This window comes from Knufia obscura (genome assembly GCF_036327395.1).
Source record: "Knufia obscura strain CCFEE 5817 isolate CBS 148926 chromosome Unknown scaffold_3, whole genome shotgun sequence".
Classification (NCBI taxonomy): Eukaryota; Fungi; Ascomycota; class Eurotiomycetes; order Chaetothyriales; family Trichomeriaceae; genus Knufia; species Knufia obscura.
This window is the reverse complement of record NW_027042689.1, coordinates 1,174,518-1,189,590: the sequence shown is the minus strand read 5'-3', so window position 1 is coordinate 1,189,590 and position 15,073 is coordinate 1,174,518. Positions and strand designations below refer to the sequence as shown.

General features: G+C 51.9%; 6 protein-coding genes across 6 annotated transcripts; 1 reads left to right on the top strand and 5 right to left on the bottom strand.

Annotated features, from left to right (window-relative positions):
* Positions 1 to 232: 232 nt before the first annotated feature.
* PMZ80_003511 (uncharacterized protein) lies at positions 233 to 2,812 on the bottom strand (the record flags this gene model as incomplete). The annotated part of the gene is made up of 3 exons (XM_064871940.1): positions 233 to 1,341; positions 1,392 to 2,579; positions 2,632 to 2,812. 3 exons carry the CDS (start codon positions 2,810 to 2,812, stop codon positions 233 to 235), a joined length of 2,478 nt encoding a protein of 825 aa, XP_064732320.1.
* An 886-nt stretch (positions 2,813 to 3,698) lies between these two features.
* On the bottom strand, positions 3,699 to 5,916 carry FAA4 (long-chain fatty acid-CoA ligase; the record flags this gene model as incomplete). Its single annotated transcript, XM_064871939.1, has 3 exons — positions 3,699 to 3,788; positions 3,841 to 5,395; positions 5,447 to 5,916. 3 exons carry the CDS (start codon positions 5,914 to 5,916, stop codon positions 3,699 to 3,701), a joined length of 2,115 nt encoding a protein of 704 aa, XP_064732319.1.
* Positions 5,917 to 6,553: 637 nt separating this feature from the next.
* Positions 6,554 to 7,490, top strand: RKM5 (Ribosomal protein lysine methyltransferase; the record flags this gene model as incomplete). The annotated part of the gene is made up of 2 exons (XM_064871938.1): positions 6,554 to 6,629; positions 6,691 to 7,490. 2 exons carry the CDS (start codon positions 6,554 to 6,556, stop codon positions 7,488 to 7,490), a joined length of 876 nt encoding a protein of 291 aa, XP_064732318.1.
* A 1,596-nt stretch (positions 7,491 to 9,086) lies between these two features.
* PMZ80_003508 (uncharacterized protein) lies at positions 9,087 to 11,040 on the bottom strand (the record flags this gene model as incomplete). Its single annotated transcript, XM_064871937.1, has 3 exons — positions 9,087 to 10,105; positions 10,154 to 10,559; positions 10,612 to 11,040. The coding sequence occupies 3 exons, from the start codon at positions 11,038 to 11,040 to the stop codon at positions 9,087 to 9,089; spliced, it is 1,854 nt and encodes a 617-aa protein (XP_064732317.1).
* A 1,128-nt stretch (positions 11,041 to 12,168) lies between these two features.
* On the bottom strand, positions 12,169 to 12,816 carry PMZ80_003507 (uncharacterized protein; the record flags this gene model as incomplete). The annotated part of the gene is made up of 2 exons (XM_064871936.1): positions 12,169 to 12,380; positions 12,435 to 12,816. The coding sequence occupies 2 exons, from the start codon at positions 12,814 to 12,816 to the stop codon at positions 12,169 to 12,171; spliced, it is 594 nt and encodes a 197-aa protein (XP_064732316.1).
* Positions 12,817 to 14,115: 1,299 nt separating this feature from the next.
* On the bottom strand, positions 14,116 to 14,934 carry PMZ80_003506 (uncharacterized protein; the record flags this gene model as incomplete). The annotated part of the gene is made up of 1 exon (XM_064871935.1): positions 14,116 to 14,934. The coding sequence occupies one exon, from the start codon at positions 14,932 to 14,934 to the stop codon at positions 14,116 to 14,118; it is 819 nt and encodes a 272-aa protein (XP_064732315.1).
* Between the last annotated feature and the right edge of the window lie 139 nt (positions 14,935 to 15,073).

The following is a 15,073-nucleotide window of genomic DNA, read 5'->3' as shown; positions in this document are numbered from 1 at the left end:
CTCTCGATGGGAAAGATACGAGTTGAGCACACCAGTGAAGCCTCTTGGACCTCCTACTTGCAATACGCATGACATTGATCGATAACAACAACAAACCAAGCAGACATCAATCATAAAATTGCTACCAAAGACAGATTCTCGAACCCTCAACCAGTCGCACAAACGATGCTGCGACGATACATCCACCCACCCCCTCCACAACAACCCCCACCCGTCCCCACCCCAAACCATCCTACATCGCCATATCCTCCCCATCACTCCCCGCCAACTCAAACAACACGGCCCCCGCACAAAAATTCGCCCGATTAACACTCCAACTCAAAAGATCATTCCCCTCATAACTAACCATATACTCACTCCCCTTCGTATTAAACGCCCACAGATAAATATTCGAGCAATCCCCCTCAATACTCACCATCCGCTCCTGACACGTCTCAGTCCCAAGACAAATCGGCGTGTTATAGTTCTCGAAGAAGTTGTAAAGCCCACTCCCATAGATGTAGATATCAGACGCGTTGACGAAGCGCGCGCCCCATGTCCTTGCGCAGTTATCCTGCTCGCAGTCTTCGAAGGTTGGGTCGTCCCAGCGCTCGACTTGGGGTGTGAAGGGCACGAGGGAGTTGGGGTTCCCTTGGTAGTAGGCTGTTTCGGTCTGGATTACGCCGGCGAAGGTATTGCGGGTGTTGGACCACTGGTAGTTGTAGAGGGTGTTGTGTTCGGCTGAGGTGCCGTAGAGCCAGTTTGGGCCGTCGCCTTCGATGAGGAAGCCGCGGCCGTTGAAGATGTCGACTTGGTCGCGGGTGTCGAGGTCGAGTTCGTGGTCGGAGACCCAGCCCCAGACGTTCTCGAAGTAGCCGTTGGATTTGGGGGTGATGTGGAGGAGGAGGAATGCGGCGGTGCATTGTTGGGTTTTCGCGTCGCCGTCGACGATGGGCGTGTCGGGTGCTTTAATGCAGCGGTCCTGTTGGAGGTCTGTGCCTGCTGTTGCGCCGATGCGGAAGTGTGCGTCCCACATGCCGACGCTGCCTTGGGAGGAGGCCCGGACGTTCCATTCGACTACGACGGCGCCGGGTGTTGGACCACGGGTCTCCCACATGAGATCGCTGATCTCGACGGTGCCGGAGTCGCCGGGGTTACCAATTCGCCAGATTGGTCGTGGATTGTTTTCGTCTTGGAAGTTGGAGCCTGTGCCCATGATGATGCTGTAGAGTTCACCGACAATGCGAATGTTCGACGGAACACGGATCGTGTCGGTCACGATGTAGGCGCCTTTGTCGAAGAAGCAGATCTGGTTGTTGGCGCTGCAGGCATCGAGAAAGGATTGCATTGCGGCTGTGTCATCTATGGAACATCAGGAGGTGCAACACATTCTGAAGGGTGGTGAAGCTTACCGTTGTTGCCATCACCTACAAGACCTGAAGCAAGAGCACTAGAGAAACCGGAGAGCGGCATATCTTCGTATTGTGGCTTTGATCGCGTATACCAATTACCATTAGCATCGACAAGACTGGCTGGTCTCTCAATGGGGGCCAAAGTTCGCTGGATGGTTACCTCCTGCGCCGTGTATCGACTGTCAGTGTCATTGCCGAACGAGCACGTAGTGCCATTGAAAGATTGACCGTCCAAGCTTTGTGCAGCAGTGGTCCAGGCGTTGCCCTGAGCAAATAGGGCGACTTTTTGGTTCCCAGGTAGAATCGTACGCGCTGCTGTTCCACCTGCGGCTGCAATGGCTTGCGGTGTGCCTGTGAAATCCACATTCTCCAGAACCAGAGAACCAGCACTTTGCGGTGAGCTGTATCCGGGCGCATAAGGTGTCAAGATACCTTGAGCAGCCGAGATTGAGCTGTCTAAGATTACAACGGAGCCCACCGCTTGGTTGGCAAAACCACCGGTGGTCATGTCGAAGCCAACATTACAACCTGTAATGTGCAGGTTCATGAATAGCCACACCCAGTCAAAGCCCATCAAGATACCAGTATTAGCGTTGCTAACTTGAATGTTCCTGCTCGTAAATTGCTGCGAACCAAGACTGAGACCAATGTTTCCACCATCGGTGAAGATATCAGACATAAAACCACCTGAGCCGTTCTCAGCGTGGACACCTCGCTGCTGGTTGTTCGTCTCGCTTTTCGCTCTCATATTGATGCGGATGTTGTTGAGGTGCGTTGCTTGGGCGACTTGCCAGTGTATGCCAGTCACGAACAACGGAGCTTCTGTCATGTCGATGACAAAGTTTCTCAGTTGCCGGAAGAAGTTGTTTTGGTTGGCATACCACGTATTACCTGCCGCATCAGGGATATAAATGTCAGCGTCGAATACAGCCAAGCCAATGCCGTTCTGATAATTCGCGGCGACCTTGATTGTTGGCGGATCGACTGCGTCTCCCACCATCTGAGTGGCATACCACATGACCAGCGGCCCGCTGACCTTGTATGTGCCAGGAGGGATATACACGAGCGCAGGTGTGATGGTCGACGACTCGCAGTAGCGCCCGCGGGTGGCATCACCACCACCACATCTGTTGCCGGGGTCTTGGATCGCGTCGTTGATACATTGGGTAGAATCCTGATTGCCGGTGGCTGTATTCGCTGTGTCAGCTAGGTCTATCAAGACGAGTGCAAATGGGCTTACGATCGCACCCGTAGTCCAGCACGTTTCGAAATGCCTTGTAGTTTGGATCTGGCTGGAACGCGACTTTGCCGACGTGATTGTACTGGCCTAGCCACCAATTCGACTGTGCGGCCCCAAATGGAAGTGAGGACAAAGCCAAGGCCAAAACTGGCAGGATCCGTGATCTGCTGAAACGACTCATGATGGCGGCGGTGTATCGAAACGAATGGCGACAACACTGCTGGCAAAGAACAGTGAGAGGGATTGAGCGCGTGAAGATGTGGTGTTGAGGCGCGTGTTATGGCATGCCCCCTCCTGTGGTATGCGACCCACCCAATAATTTCCGAACCACGAGCCTGGTATGCGACCAAGAATGTTCTCCCTTTTTCGAGTAAAGCACCCTTCGAAATTGGTACCGGATTCGAGGGTAAGACACTTCTTCTTGCTTCATTCACTTCCTCTACGCTTCGCATTCATTAGCAAGACGCCAAAATGAGGTCAACCGGAGTGCTCTGCCTCTGTATCCAACTGCTCGTATTGTTGCAGCTAGTCTCCGCAGCACAGCTTAGGTCGCGTCAGAACGAGAAGCAAACGGAGAGAACGTAAGTACCAAGCTGACCACGTATTGCACGCATGCTGATTGTATCGGTAGATGCCCTGGTGAACAGCACTCCTGCAACAAGTTCTGCTGCGCCGTGGAATGCAACTCGGACGGCAACTGTCCGGATCAGGTGCTCCAAGAGATGGGATACACACGATTTGGCGAAATTGTTGCTCGAGAATAAGGAGGATCGAGAGTTGATGGTCGATACAGGAATGACAAAACCGATCTCGAAACATACAAACAGCACGTCTGTATCCAAGCATTAGCAGTTGCACAGCGATAAACGTACCTGCCAGACTGTAACACCAAAAATGGGCGAGGATCAATTGAGCTAGGGATCTGCCGGATGGCTGTGGTGATTGGGTATCAACAATTATTACAAAAGCTCTCGTAACGCCACGCTCCAGCAAATGAATGTCATGACAAGCTGATCCAACGCTGCTGCATTTTGAAGGCGTCTTCGTGAAGCTGCTCTGATGCCTCCTTATGAGTCGCCGTAGGCCCGCTTGATTTCGTCTGTGTACTTGTCCTGAATCTTCTTGCGTTGCAGTTTCTGAGCTGGAGTCAAAAGTCCCTAAAGACGATGTTAGCCCGAATCTTGCATACATATGCATGCAATAACTTACGTTTTGTGGTGTCCACTCCTCCTCACTCAGCACAACACCATCGATGATCTCGATGCCGGACAAACCACCTTGTTTGCCCGCATTCTGAATTTCTTTGAGCACAATGTCGTTCAGCTTCTTGTCGTGCACCATCTCCTCTATCGAGGATTCTTTGAGCCCATTTGATGCAGCCAATTTCTGTAGCGTAGCCTCCACGGGCACCACAATGGCAATAGGCTTGGCCTTGTCCTGTTGAGCATAGACGCAGATTCTGCCAATAACTGGACATGACAAATATGTCGATTCGAGCTTCTCAAGAGCAATGTATTCGCCGTTGAGAGTTTTGACCAAATTCTTCTTTCGGTCGATGATGGCAAGATGACCATTCTTGTCAAACTCACCAATGTCGCCAGTCATGAACCATTTATCGTCGGTGATGGCTTCCTTCGTCTCTTTGTCGTTGTCCCAGTAACCTTCAGTGACTGGAGGCCCACGAATCCAGATCTCACCTTGAGGTGGGTTGTTCGTAGAAAAGTAACCAGCTTCCGGGAAGTCTACCAGCTTGACTTCGACGCTGCCTGGGATATCGCCAAGCGTGTAGGGATTCCACTCAAGAGGATCTTGAAGAGCACCCATCGCGCACGTCTCTGTCAAGCCATAACCTTGAATCATAGGTGTGATAGCGTATGAGATGAATTTGCAGGTATCGGTAGAAATGGGGCCACCACCGTTGAAAGCGATGCGCAGACGGCCACCAGTAGCATCTTTGAGTTTCTTGAAGACAATGGAGTCGAGCACGCCAGCGCCTGGTAGACCAGCACCTAGCAAAGTAGCTTTGAGCGACATGGCACCCCAGAACATGTTCTTCACCACGAATGAGCCCGAGTTTACCTTTGCAACAATGCCCTTCTTGACACTTTCCCAAACTGCCGGAACGCCGATCAAAATTGTTGGTTGGAACTCTCTAATGTCACCCTTGCAATTTCGTACCGAGGAGTCGGACAAGGTCTTGGGGTTGCCGTAGCCCATGGTAGCGCCCCAGAACATTGTGACATTCTCGAACATGTATTCGAAGATGTGTGATTGAGGCAGGTATGTCAGATTAGCATCAGCAGGACCGATGAAGGGAGCAACCACAGACTGGACCCCAGCCATGGCGGCTACGACACCCTTGTGCTTGATCATGACGCCCTTTGGAGCGCCAGTTGAGCCGGATGTGTACATGATGCAGGCCAGGTCTTCGGGTGAAGGCGGCACTGGATCGACGGGATTTTCCTTTCCTCTTTTGAGCAACTCGTCGTAGCTAATAATGTTCAGCTCATTGTTGGCCTCCTTCAGCTTGTCAATATCTGCTTGCTTGGCCTCGGGGTCGGTATTGTAGATAACATGTTTGATGGCAGGTGCATCTTTAATGACTTTTGTGAGGGTTCCGAGGAGGTTGGGATCGAGGAAAATGGCCACCGAGCCGGTCTGTTTGAGAGAATGCCGGAGACCCTCTTCGCCTAACGAGTCGTAGGCTGTGACGATAGGGATGGACTGAGCTGAAGCAGCATGCGACATGCCTAGCCAATGTGCGCTGGAAGGTGATTAGCCAGTTGTGCCTTCGCTGCAGTATGGGTTGACATACCTTGTAGCACCGTAAAGATGCATCTTGTCGTCCTTCTTCAGGCCCAGATGTCGCAGACCAGAGGCAGCAGCCAGGGCCATCTGCTCATACTCAATGAAAGTCATGTATTCGTAGCCGGACAGTTCGAAGTAGGTCCATTTCTTGTCGACTTCCTGCTCTTTGCCATCAATTATCTTCTTGACCTTTTTGTTCTCGACATGGGTCTTGATGATCTTCCTTGAACCGATGGCCTTTGCATTTCCAAACTTGGTCGCAGCCCTCCTGAAATTCTCGTAGATAGTGCTGACTTCTGCCGAAGGCTTGACGATCAGCTCGTCTTTGGCGTGTCTGTTTCGTCTGGGAATCGTCTCGCCATCTTTCTTCTCGTAGCCCGAAGCTTCGATCGAGAAAGGGCCTTTTCTGTACATATACGGCTGTACGGTGCCGGTAATTCTTTTCTCATTCTTCAAGGCATCCTCGGCGTTGGCCATGGTGGAATTTCTGCGCTATTGCGCGGGTACGAGCTGGTGCAATTGAAGTTGAAGCTCAGATGCCGTGTACAGCAATGGATATATTCACGTACGAACGGTGTCACGGTTGTCTCAGTTGATTTTCGAAGAGATATGGTGTTAGACTCGACGAGATTCGAATGTTGAGGAGATGACCAGCCACGAGATTTGCAAGAATTACAAGAATTACCCCAGGTGATGTAGGCGCTGTGCTGTTTATTATGCAGGTGCCATGCGGCCGTGCCTGCCTGCTCGACTCGTCGAAGCTGCATCACCACACGTCACTTTCCGGCTTCCATCGCACCCAGCATCCTGGTCTTGGAGTCTTCTAACCTTCCTTGGCGCCACCCCTCGTCCTCAGCGAATCTTGCGACAGCATAACCTCGTGTTTCTACTCCGTACCACAACCAATCAATTTCCTTCCCAAGAACAAGCCATCCTGACTCGGTCTTGAGGCATCAAAGAACTCTCAACGCCACTCGAGGGGGTATATCACTCCCTGTCTCACCGTTCTCAAAGCGAGGTGCTAAGAGAACCGCTCAGTAGTACTTAGTACTCGATCTTTTACCGCTGTTTTCTTGGCTGCGAGGCTTCAAGCTATTCGAAACTTCCATTCACGATGACGCTACAGTCGTTCAAATCTATCGAGGATAAGCTCAACGTTATCGGCCACGAAATATTCGACGTCGACGAAGGTTCGTTTGGCGCTCGTCTCCCAGTCTATCTGTAGTGTCCTTACTTTTCCTATATTGATAGAAACCTATGATTTGTTCAGTCATGAATTTCCCCAACGCAACCTCGGCATGATCAATGATAGAGCCAACACCCTGGAACTCGACATTGGTGGAAGAAGATACGATGTACGACAGTCACCTGGTCTTCTGACTTCATCCAATGCTGAAGGGACCACTGGCGCTGCTTTGTGGAAGGTCTCTCCTCTCCTTGCAGAATGGCTGACTGACCAGACAAATACTCTGTGGTCTACAGGCATCCTCCATTCTAGCGCTGTCCTTGTTGAGCTCGGGTGTGGCATTACTGGCCTAATTGGCCTTGCCATGGCCAAGCAAGTCTCAAAATACGTGTTAACTGACCAAAGATCTGTCCTCAAGCTATTGCAGGAGAACGTGGATGTCAATACACCATTACCAAGTAGAAGCAAGGCCAAAGGACGTGCTTCCAAGGTGGTTTCATCCTCGGTCGACGCTAACAGTAAAGCTCAGGTGGCGGAGATCAACTGGGAGCAAGATGACGCCGATGCACTTGATGAAGTGCTCGGCCAAGGAGAGGTTATTGATATGGTAATAGTCTGCGATTGTGTCTTCAACGACTTCCTGCTCCAACCTCTTGTCACCATGTGCCACAAAATTAGCGCGAGGTCGTCGGGGAGAAAGACAGCCCTGCTTATTGCCCAGCAGCTACGGTCGGACGAGGTCTTCTCAGCATTTGTAGACATCCTTGTACGCAGCTTTCGTGTATGGCGGCTGTCTGATGAATCTTTACCACCAGCATTAAAGAACGGCTCGGGCTTTGCTGTACACCTGGCCATATTGCGGTGACTGAAGATGCTTCGAGGGCTGAAAAGAGGTTTCATCCCACCATCGACACTTTATTTGGTGAAGCCTTGAGTGGACTTACGACTACAAAACACAATCACTTTTCTGCGCTTACAGTTTCACTCGCGTGAGGAATTGTTCCATGACCAAACGTTTCAATCTTACATTTCACGAGGCCCTTTGATAGCCTCAGGCTGTTTGCACTTGAGTCTCAGAAGGTCAACGAAACAAGTTAGGCACAGGCGTCCACCCCAACTCACGCACACCTTACGCATCTGCCACCTACGATGAAAGATGCAGTCTTGATCGCGATTGCCGCAGTCATTGCTGCAGTGATCGTGGCATTGAGCATCGTCTGCGCAGTCTTCCTGGCAAGATATCCTCGGAGGAGGCGGGAGACCCGTCCAATCCAGAATCGGTGAGTCTTGACCTGCCGGTCGCACTCCCTTCACACCTCGCCCTGTGCCGCGCTCCTCCAAAACCCGGGAAGGTACAGAAGACCAACATATGCTCACGGCTGCCTAGGCAAGAAGAAGTGGAGATGCGACCACTAAGCCAGCACAGACCAGTTTCCGCCGCTATTGCACCTCTTCCACCCCCTCCAGTACCATACGCCAGACCATTCTCTCCTCTCGGTGAACAGGCACCGCCAGGTGCCATGCTAGCGCAGACCAAGCCAGTGGGGTGTTCCACGACAAGACTGTTCGCGAGACATGCAGTTGAGGAGAACTATCAGCAGTCGAGACGGTCGGGTATCACCTGGGCAAGATGAGCATGAATGTCGTTGGAGGACACCGAAAGCAGAGGAAAGATACACGATATAGACAAACATCCAGTATTTGTATTTCGTCGTACACAGGCTGTGTATACCACCGTTGGCTAAGTAGGAGGCATACTGAACAATTCAAAAAAATTGGCGGTAGATTGATTGCTTGGTGTGCCAAAACACGTATAAAAATGCGTTCCAGCTAGACATCTGTGGCACACCACTCACCACCTCTGTTTGTGTCTACTTGCTTGCACAATAAGCATCCCAAACTTCAATACCAGGTCTGAATGATGAGAGCGCTCGACTAAAATACCGACATTCGCCGTCCTCCAGGGAACGGGAGCACATTAACATCAGGACATCCGCGGTGTGAGAAGCCAGGAAGCATTCGAATGCTTGGCGCGACCCAAAGTTTCTCCCCGATTTTCAGGCATGGTAAAAATTGACGCTACAGCCTAGAAACACAATCGCGCTCTTCTCCGGGCAGTGTCGAGCGTTCGTCGCACCTGAGTGCTCCTGGTTTGACTGCCCGGACAGTTCTTTCTGCAGCTGGTGAACTGCCAGCATTCCTCTTCCATTCACTCCACTTCCAGCCCAAAAGTGCACCACTCCTGAGTCAACCAGTTCAAGAGACCGCCTCAAAATCGTTGCATACGGAGAGGAAGAGGATCAATAAGTTGATGAGCTCGGGAAGCAACTGTAAAATCCGTGTCTCATCCATTGACGCTAAACAAAATTCAGGAAAGAACATTCAAAGACCTCGAACTATTCCAGAATGCGACAACACCTCTGGGCTGCAACGCCTCCCAACGTTCACATGCAAGCCCATCTCAATGCCCATGAGCATGCGCCACCCCAACTCGATGCGCCAGCACATGATTATGCTCATGCCCATGCACCTTCCCACTCCCACCACCCTGCCCCGCAAGCCTCCTTCTCAACTTCTGCGCACTCGTCAACCCCGCCTCCTCATCCGCACCCTCCTCCCCTCCAACACCACCCGCACTTCCACTCCCACCCTTCTTCTTACTCCCCGGCACCCCCGGCGCCCTCAACCCACTCAACCACAACGAATTCCCCTCCGGCAACGCCCCCATCCCCATACTCACCGAACTATTCTTCACATCCACCAAATTCACCCCAAACCTCGCATACCCACAATTCACCAACGCAGTCCACGGACAATGCCCATCACTCCCACAGTCCGTATACGGCGGACAACAGATCCCCGCATCCTCAGGACAAACATGACAAATTGCATCCGTCGTGCCATTCCCCGTGAAATTACCACTCGTGTAATTCCGCGCACCAGCACTCAGCGCATCAGCGACATACTTATCGCTCAGCCCGGGGTACGCAGCGCTGCCGTTGTAAACGCTGTTCCTCTCCGCTTCGATCAAAGCGGGACTCATCCCCTCACCACTGAAATTGCCTGCTAGCCGCATCATAGGATTCAAACCCCCCTCAGGCGGACAGTAACTCACATACACGTTCACGGTAGGCGTAACACCCGGCGTACTCGTAGTCGAATACGGTTCGGTAACCGTAAACGTACCCGTCCCCGTCAGATACCCGCATCCCCTGACCCGTCCACTACCGGTCACAGTCCCGCTCGACATGAACGAAATCATATCCATGAAGCCGGCGGGCCAGACCGTGCCACTACCGATCATAGTCGCGGAGCCGGTCCCTTCACCACAGGCTGTGATCTCTGCGGTGCCGGTGAATGTGCCGGTTGTGGCGAGCATGGTCCCGCAGCCGATTACGGTTGGGGCGCAGCCGGAAACTGTGCCGGAGGAGGTGACGGCGGGGAAGCCGAAGGGGGCGAGGTAGACTGTGCCGGAGCCGACTGGGGTTGTTAGTATGGTTATAAGGGGGGGTGATGGGCTGTACATACCGACTGTTCCACAACCACGAGCAGTACCACATCCGATGATTGTGTTGAACGCGGTGCTGACGACTGGGCTTCCCGCTGCACCTGTAGGCGTGATTGTCTCAATACTTAGTGTTGTTCTTGTACTCGTGATTATCCCTGTTGCGGTGTCTGTGATTGTGACGATTGGGCGGGACCCGCCAGGTAGCGGTGCGCCACTGATAACACCGCCGGGACCTGGAGTTGTACTGAGCACGCCGGATGTGATGATGCCTGTGGTGTTCACGCCTGGTGGGAAACATCTGGGACAGCAGGGGAGACCGGCGTCTGTAGGCTGGGCATTGGGGATTAGGGGACCGGTATAGCCTGCATTGAAGCAGTAGTCTGGAACTCCTTGGGTTGGACGGAAGTCGCCGGAGCGGAAGACGCCCTGATGAATCAGTCAGTATCGATCGTCGTGTGAAGAATTCGTGTGATCTTACCTCGTAATCTGTCACCGTGCACGTCGGGCTCCCGGCATCTGTACTGTTGCTGCCGGGCAGAGGATTGCCACTGAGATCACACTGTCGGCAGGTTGGGATGGGCGGTAGAACGCCTCGAGGTGCTAGTACACCTCGCCGTCTCAACCCAGAATGCGCGATTGTTCTCGTTGGCTCAAAGTGGAAGTGCATACTCCATGATGTCGCGAATGAGCCATTGCCCAATTGTCTCACTGATGGCGCAACTGCTCTGATGTGAGACTGGAAAGGCGCGTATCGCATCCAAACATCGTCAGGTAGCTGATGAGGTCTCGGAACAGTGAAAGTCGGCTCGAAGGCGACTGGCTGTGTGATCGTGCCAAAGTCGACATAGCTGAAAGCTGTTTGGAGTAGGCATGCTATCGACAGCCACTGGGTCAACGAAGGCACCATGGTCAACGAGGGAGCGGCGACTCTGATGCTGATTGCTGCCCAACAGAAGTGTCACTGTAGGTCATCGCGACAGGAGATGGCTGTCTTGCTTCCATCTAGCCGCCACCGAGCACAGACAGTGCTTGGGTGGTATGCTGCTGGAATGTTGATCTGCTCGTGCATATCCCTTCACTTGCTAGCTGGCTAAGTATCCCTTATTCAGCACAGTACGCATTGTACCCACGTGAGCGCCAAATCAAAGAATCAAGATTGACATGCTCAATAGTGCTATAAACACCAAGGGATCTTTGTGGCACACTCACAACACTAGGCTCCGAGAAATAGAATGAATGCAAGGTTGAAAATATAATGCACGCTTATCGTCTGCACCTCGTCATGAAGGAGACAATGACGTTATGGATAGTAAGTTTCATGTAGGACTTTCCACAATCTCAGTGCGCTTCTCATGGGCACCCCCTGAGAAGAGGCCACCGGACCAGCATCAATGGCGACCCTGCCTCCTAGAGCACCTCAGCATGATGAATAACGGCACATGCTATGCATATTGAGACATCACAATACGACTGGCTGTTGACATTTTGTTCCGAAAAGGGTCTTGTTCATGATGTTTCAAGTTGAAGGACAGAACCACAGCATTTACAAAGATGGACATCCTCCGCAAGGGCACAATTCCCGGAAGCCGCAAACTGATCACGTGCATTCTGGTCATGTCAACGCGCAAGCCACCGATGTCAAGTTCCTTCAAGAAAACGCAGCCTGTAGATGACCATCAATGATGCGGCTACCTTCAGTAGAGAATAATACAAGCACAACAAGAAACAGGAAAAAAAAGCAAGAATCTATAGGTGTAGAAGCGGCAGCTGGAAGGATCATCATGTCAAGTCTGCACAGCCAGTACTTTAAGGCCTGCAGACTGCGATACTATCAACATTCTCGCTTTGGATTCCATAGCTCATGCGCTGGCAGCTGCCACAGTCTATGGAGCCCGCTCTCGGAGATGTTTTCCGCGATGCTCCTATTTACCAGGCATAACCTTTCATCCTTTCCATAATATGTAAGCTCCTCTTCCATGTCGACTTGGCTTGATAGTGTAACGTCTTGCCTCCGAAGACCTGCGAGTGAACTTTTTCACTCGCCAGCACTCTTATGGCCCTTCAGGAAATTCATTGCTGCTGTGTAGTTCTTCGCCAATGCTTCTCTCCTCAGTTCATATGCACGTTCGAGGTTAAGCTGATCTCGCTGAAACTGGTTCTCGATGGTAGGGCCCTCTGCCTCAAAATTACTCTCGATCTCTGGAATGATCTGCGATACTGCTCTGTCAAAGGCTTTGGCGTCACAGTCTTCCATTGGGAGCAGTAGTGCTCAGATCTTGTCTTCTACCGCGATAGAAGAACGCGCTGTATCAAACATGAAATACTTTAGTGCTGGATGGCTGAAGATCTGGCTGTAGGTCTCTTCGAGGTCGACAACATGCTCAGTACCAGTAGCAACGGCGGTGACGTTCTCAACATGATGAGCTATTGTATCAGGCAGACCGATGAACTGTAGGGTCTTGCACCGTACGAGTTTGAATGCTTTGACGAGAGGCAAGATGTCCTCCTCGTGACCATTATGCACGTCAAAGACCGCTGTGATGCCGCCATCCAACAATCCCGACGCCAGATCTCTGAGCACTGAGCGAAAGAACCAAGGAGGTAGAGGTTTCGATGTCTCGTTGAACTCAAAGTGGTAGCGTACAAAGCGCAGGGCGAAGTCCTTTTCTTGGCCAGTCAACATACTTCCATGTTCACGACGACCGGCTTTGTCATGATAGGCCAGCAAGGAGACCCAGGGATTGTCAGCAAAATAATACACTCCATCATCACACTGCATTCGCAAAGTGATCGTGTTCTCGCCGTACAGTACTGCTCATCCTTCCACACAAAGCTGCTGACAAACTCGCAAGATAGTCGAATCCAAACCGTATCCATGAACGATCTTTTGAGACATCGAGCAGGATCCCTTTCCATCGGGCTGTGTTGTTGTGATCTTGCAGGTAACCTCGGATTCCTCGATGGTCTGGTCGGGTTTCTTCACTGCGTATTCTCTTCGTTCTGCTAGAGGTTGCGAGCTCACCAGTAGCCAACGAAGTACCATGAGTCTGATTTCTGCCGGTAACCGCATGAATCTGCTTCGGCTCTGGTCGACTTTATGAAGTGACGCTTCGACAGAGCTTCTGTCTCTTCTGAGGATTGGTGAGTGGGGCACCTCTGATCGCGTATTGGCAGCTGTTTCGCTTTCCATCGTCGCGTTCTTCTTAAGGATTGTGATGGCAGTGATCAGTCATTCAGACAGTGAAGGCTGGTAACGTTTCGAGGATCGGAAAAGAACTTCGAGACTGTGATTGTGGTAGTAGAAAGGAAAAAGAATTGTCACGCAGGCTGAGAAATTCAGTGTTGTCCTCGAAGATCAATGACCAGATTAGCACGTGACAATAACCTACTGTTAACGCAAAGTGAAGGAAGTGACGATCGACATGAGTGAGTGGTTGCATAGAATGCTGCGCAGGTGAAAGTGATCAGACCTCCTAACAGAGTTGCATCCTTCTTCCTGCAAACTACTACTTCCATCTTCACACCTTCACGCGTTGACGCATAATTTGCTCAAGCCGTAGGAGGGCAGCTTCGGAGTACGTGGATTGGTGCGATGACTCGAGGTCCAGCAGACAAAGACGACAGCGATGTTTCACTTCAACTTCTACCGAGTAGCAGGCCAAGAATCGCGTGACGCTATATCGTATTAGCACTAGCGTTCTCAAGCTCATTGTATGTATCGGCTTCAGCCAAGTTCGATCGAAACGGAATGGCAAGATGAGTAGATTCTCTTTGTAATCATTTTCTGTGTGTATCTTCTAGCTCTATCATGTCATGTCATGTTCTCTGCGACACCCGGCATCGAGCGTGCAAGCACTTGTGTCATAGCTCGCAGTCTCACCTCACCGAGGTCACCCCGTCAAGCTCCCATGCATGTCGAATATCAGCTCCTCGTGATCCACCACCACCACCAATGGCACCCGTACGTTCGCCCACTGTCCATCTAGTTGAACCACCACTCGAATCCTGAGCATCGCCCATCACAGTTAGACGCAATAGTGTTGAACAGAGCGTTGGTAAGATCGATGCTGTACCCCTGGCAGCCCATACACTTGTCACCAACAGTAGCCTGGGCAGTTGCACCGGTAGTTGGGTTCTTGATGGTCAATGATTTGCCGCAGTACGGGTTGTCATTGGACTGTGCACCCATGAGTCCGACAGGAAGGGCGATTTGCATTGCGCTGTCGGTGGGAACATCCCAGCCACATGCGCCCAGTCCTCCATCCCAGTGGGTGACATCGCCGACGCAGCCGCTACCAGCTCCCACGCAGACACCACCAGCGGTAGTGCCAGCAGCGCCAGTACCAGCACCGGCACCAGCACCAGCGCCAGCCTCAGTGCCAGCGGGTGCGGTAGCCTGTGCAGCTTGATTGGGATCGACGGCGGCCGAAGCAGCAGGGTCACCTGGTGCAGTGTTTCCCCACGGAGATCTCTTCCGCTTGCCCCAAGTAGGATCATTGGCATGATCATCAGCCTTTCCAGCATCAGCAGCAAGGTTAGCATCCTCAGTTGCCTTATCCTTATGCTTGTCTCGCGCTCCGGGGTTGTTGACAGGGCTGTTACCAAGCTCAGCAGCGGACTGGCCAGGACTTCGCTTCTGAGCTTGACCTTGAGCAGCACGCTGAGCATTCTGGGAGCCAGACTCGACGTCCGACCAGGAGACTGGAACAGTGTTGGTCTCACCGTTCTCTGGAACTGGTTTGGTAGCGACAGTGCTGGCTAGGGCCAAGGCGACTGCGACTGAGAAGTATTGGACCTTCATCTTGAGTGTTTGATTGATTGGTTGGTTGAGTCTGGTATACTCTTGAATATTGATAGAAGAATTGGAAGAGGCTGGGATTTGGAAGTGCTTATGTGCTTGTGGGTTGTGGAGAGAGAAAGTGGAGAGGGAAGAGGTCGAG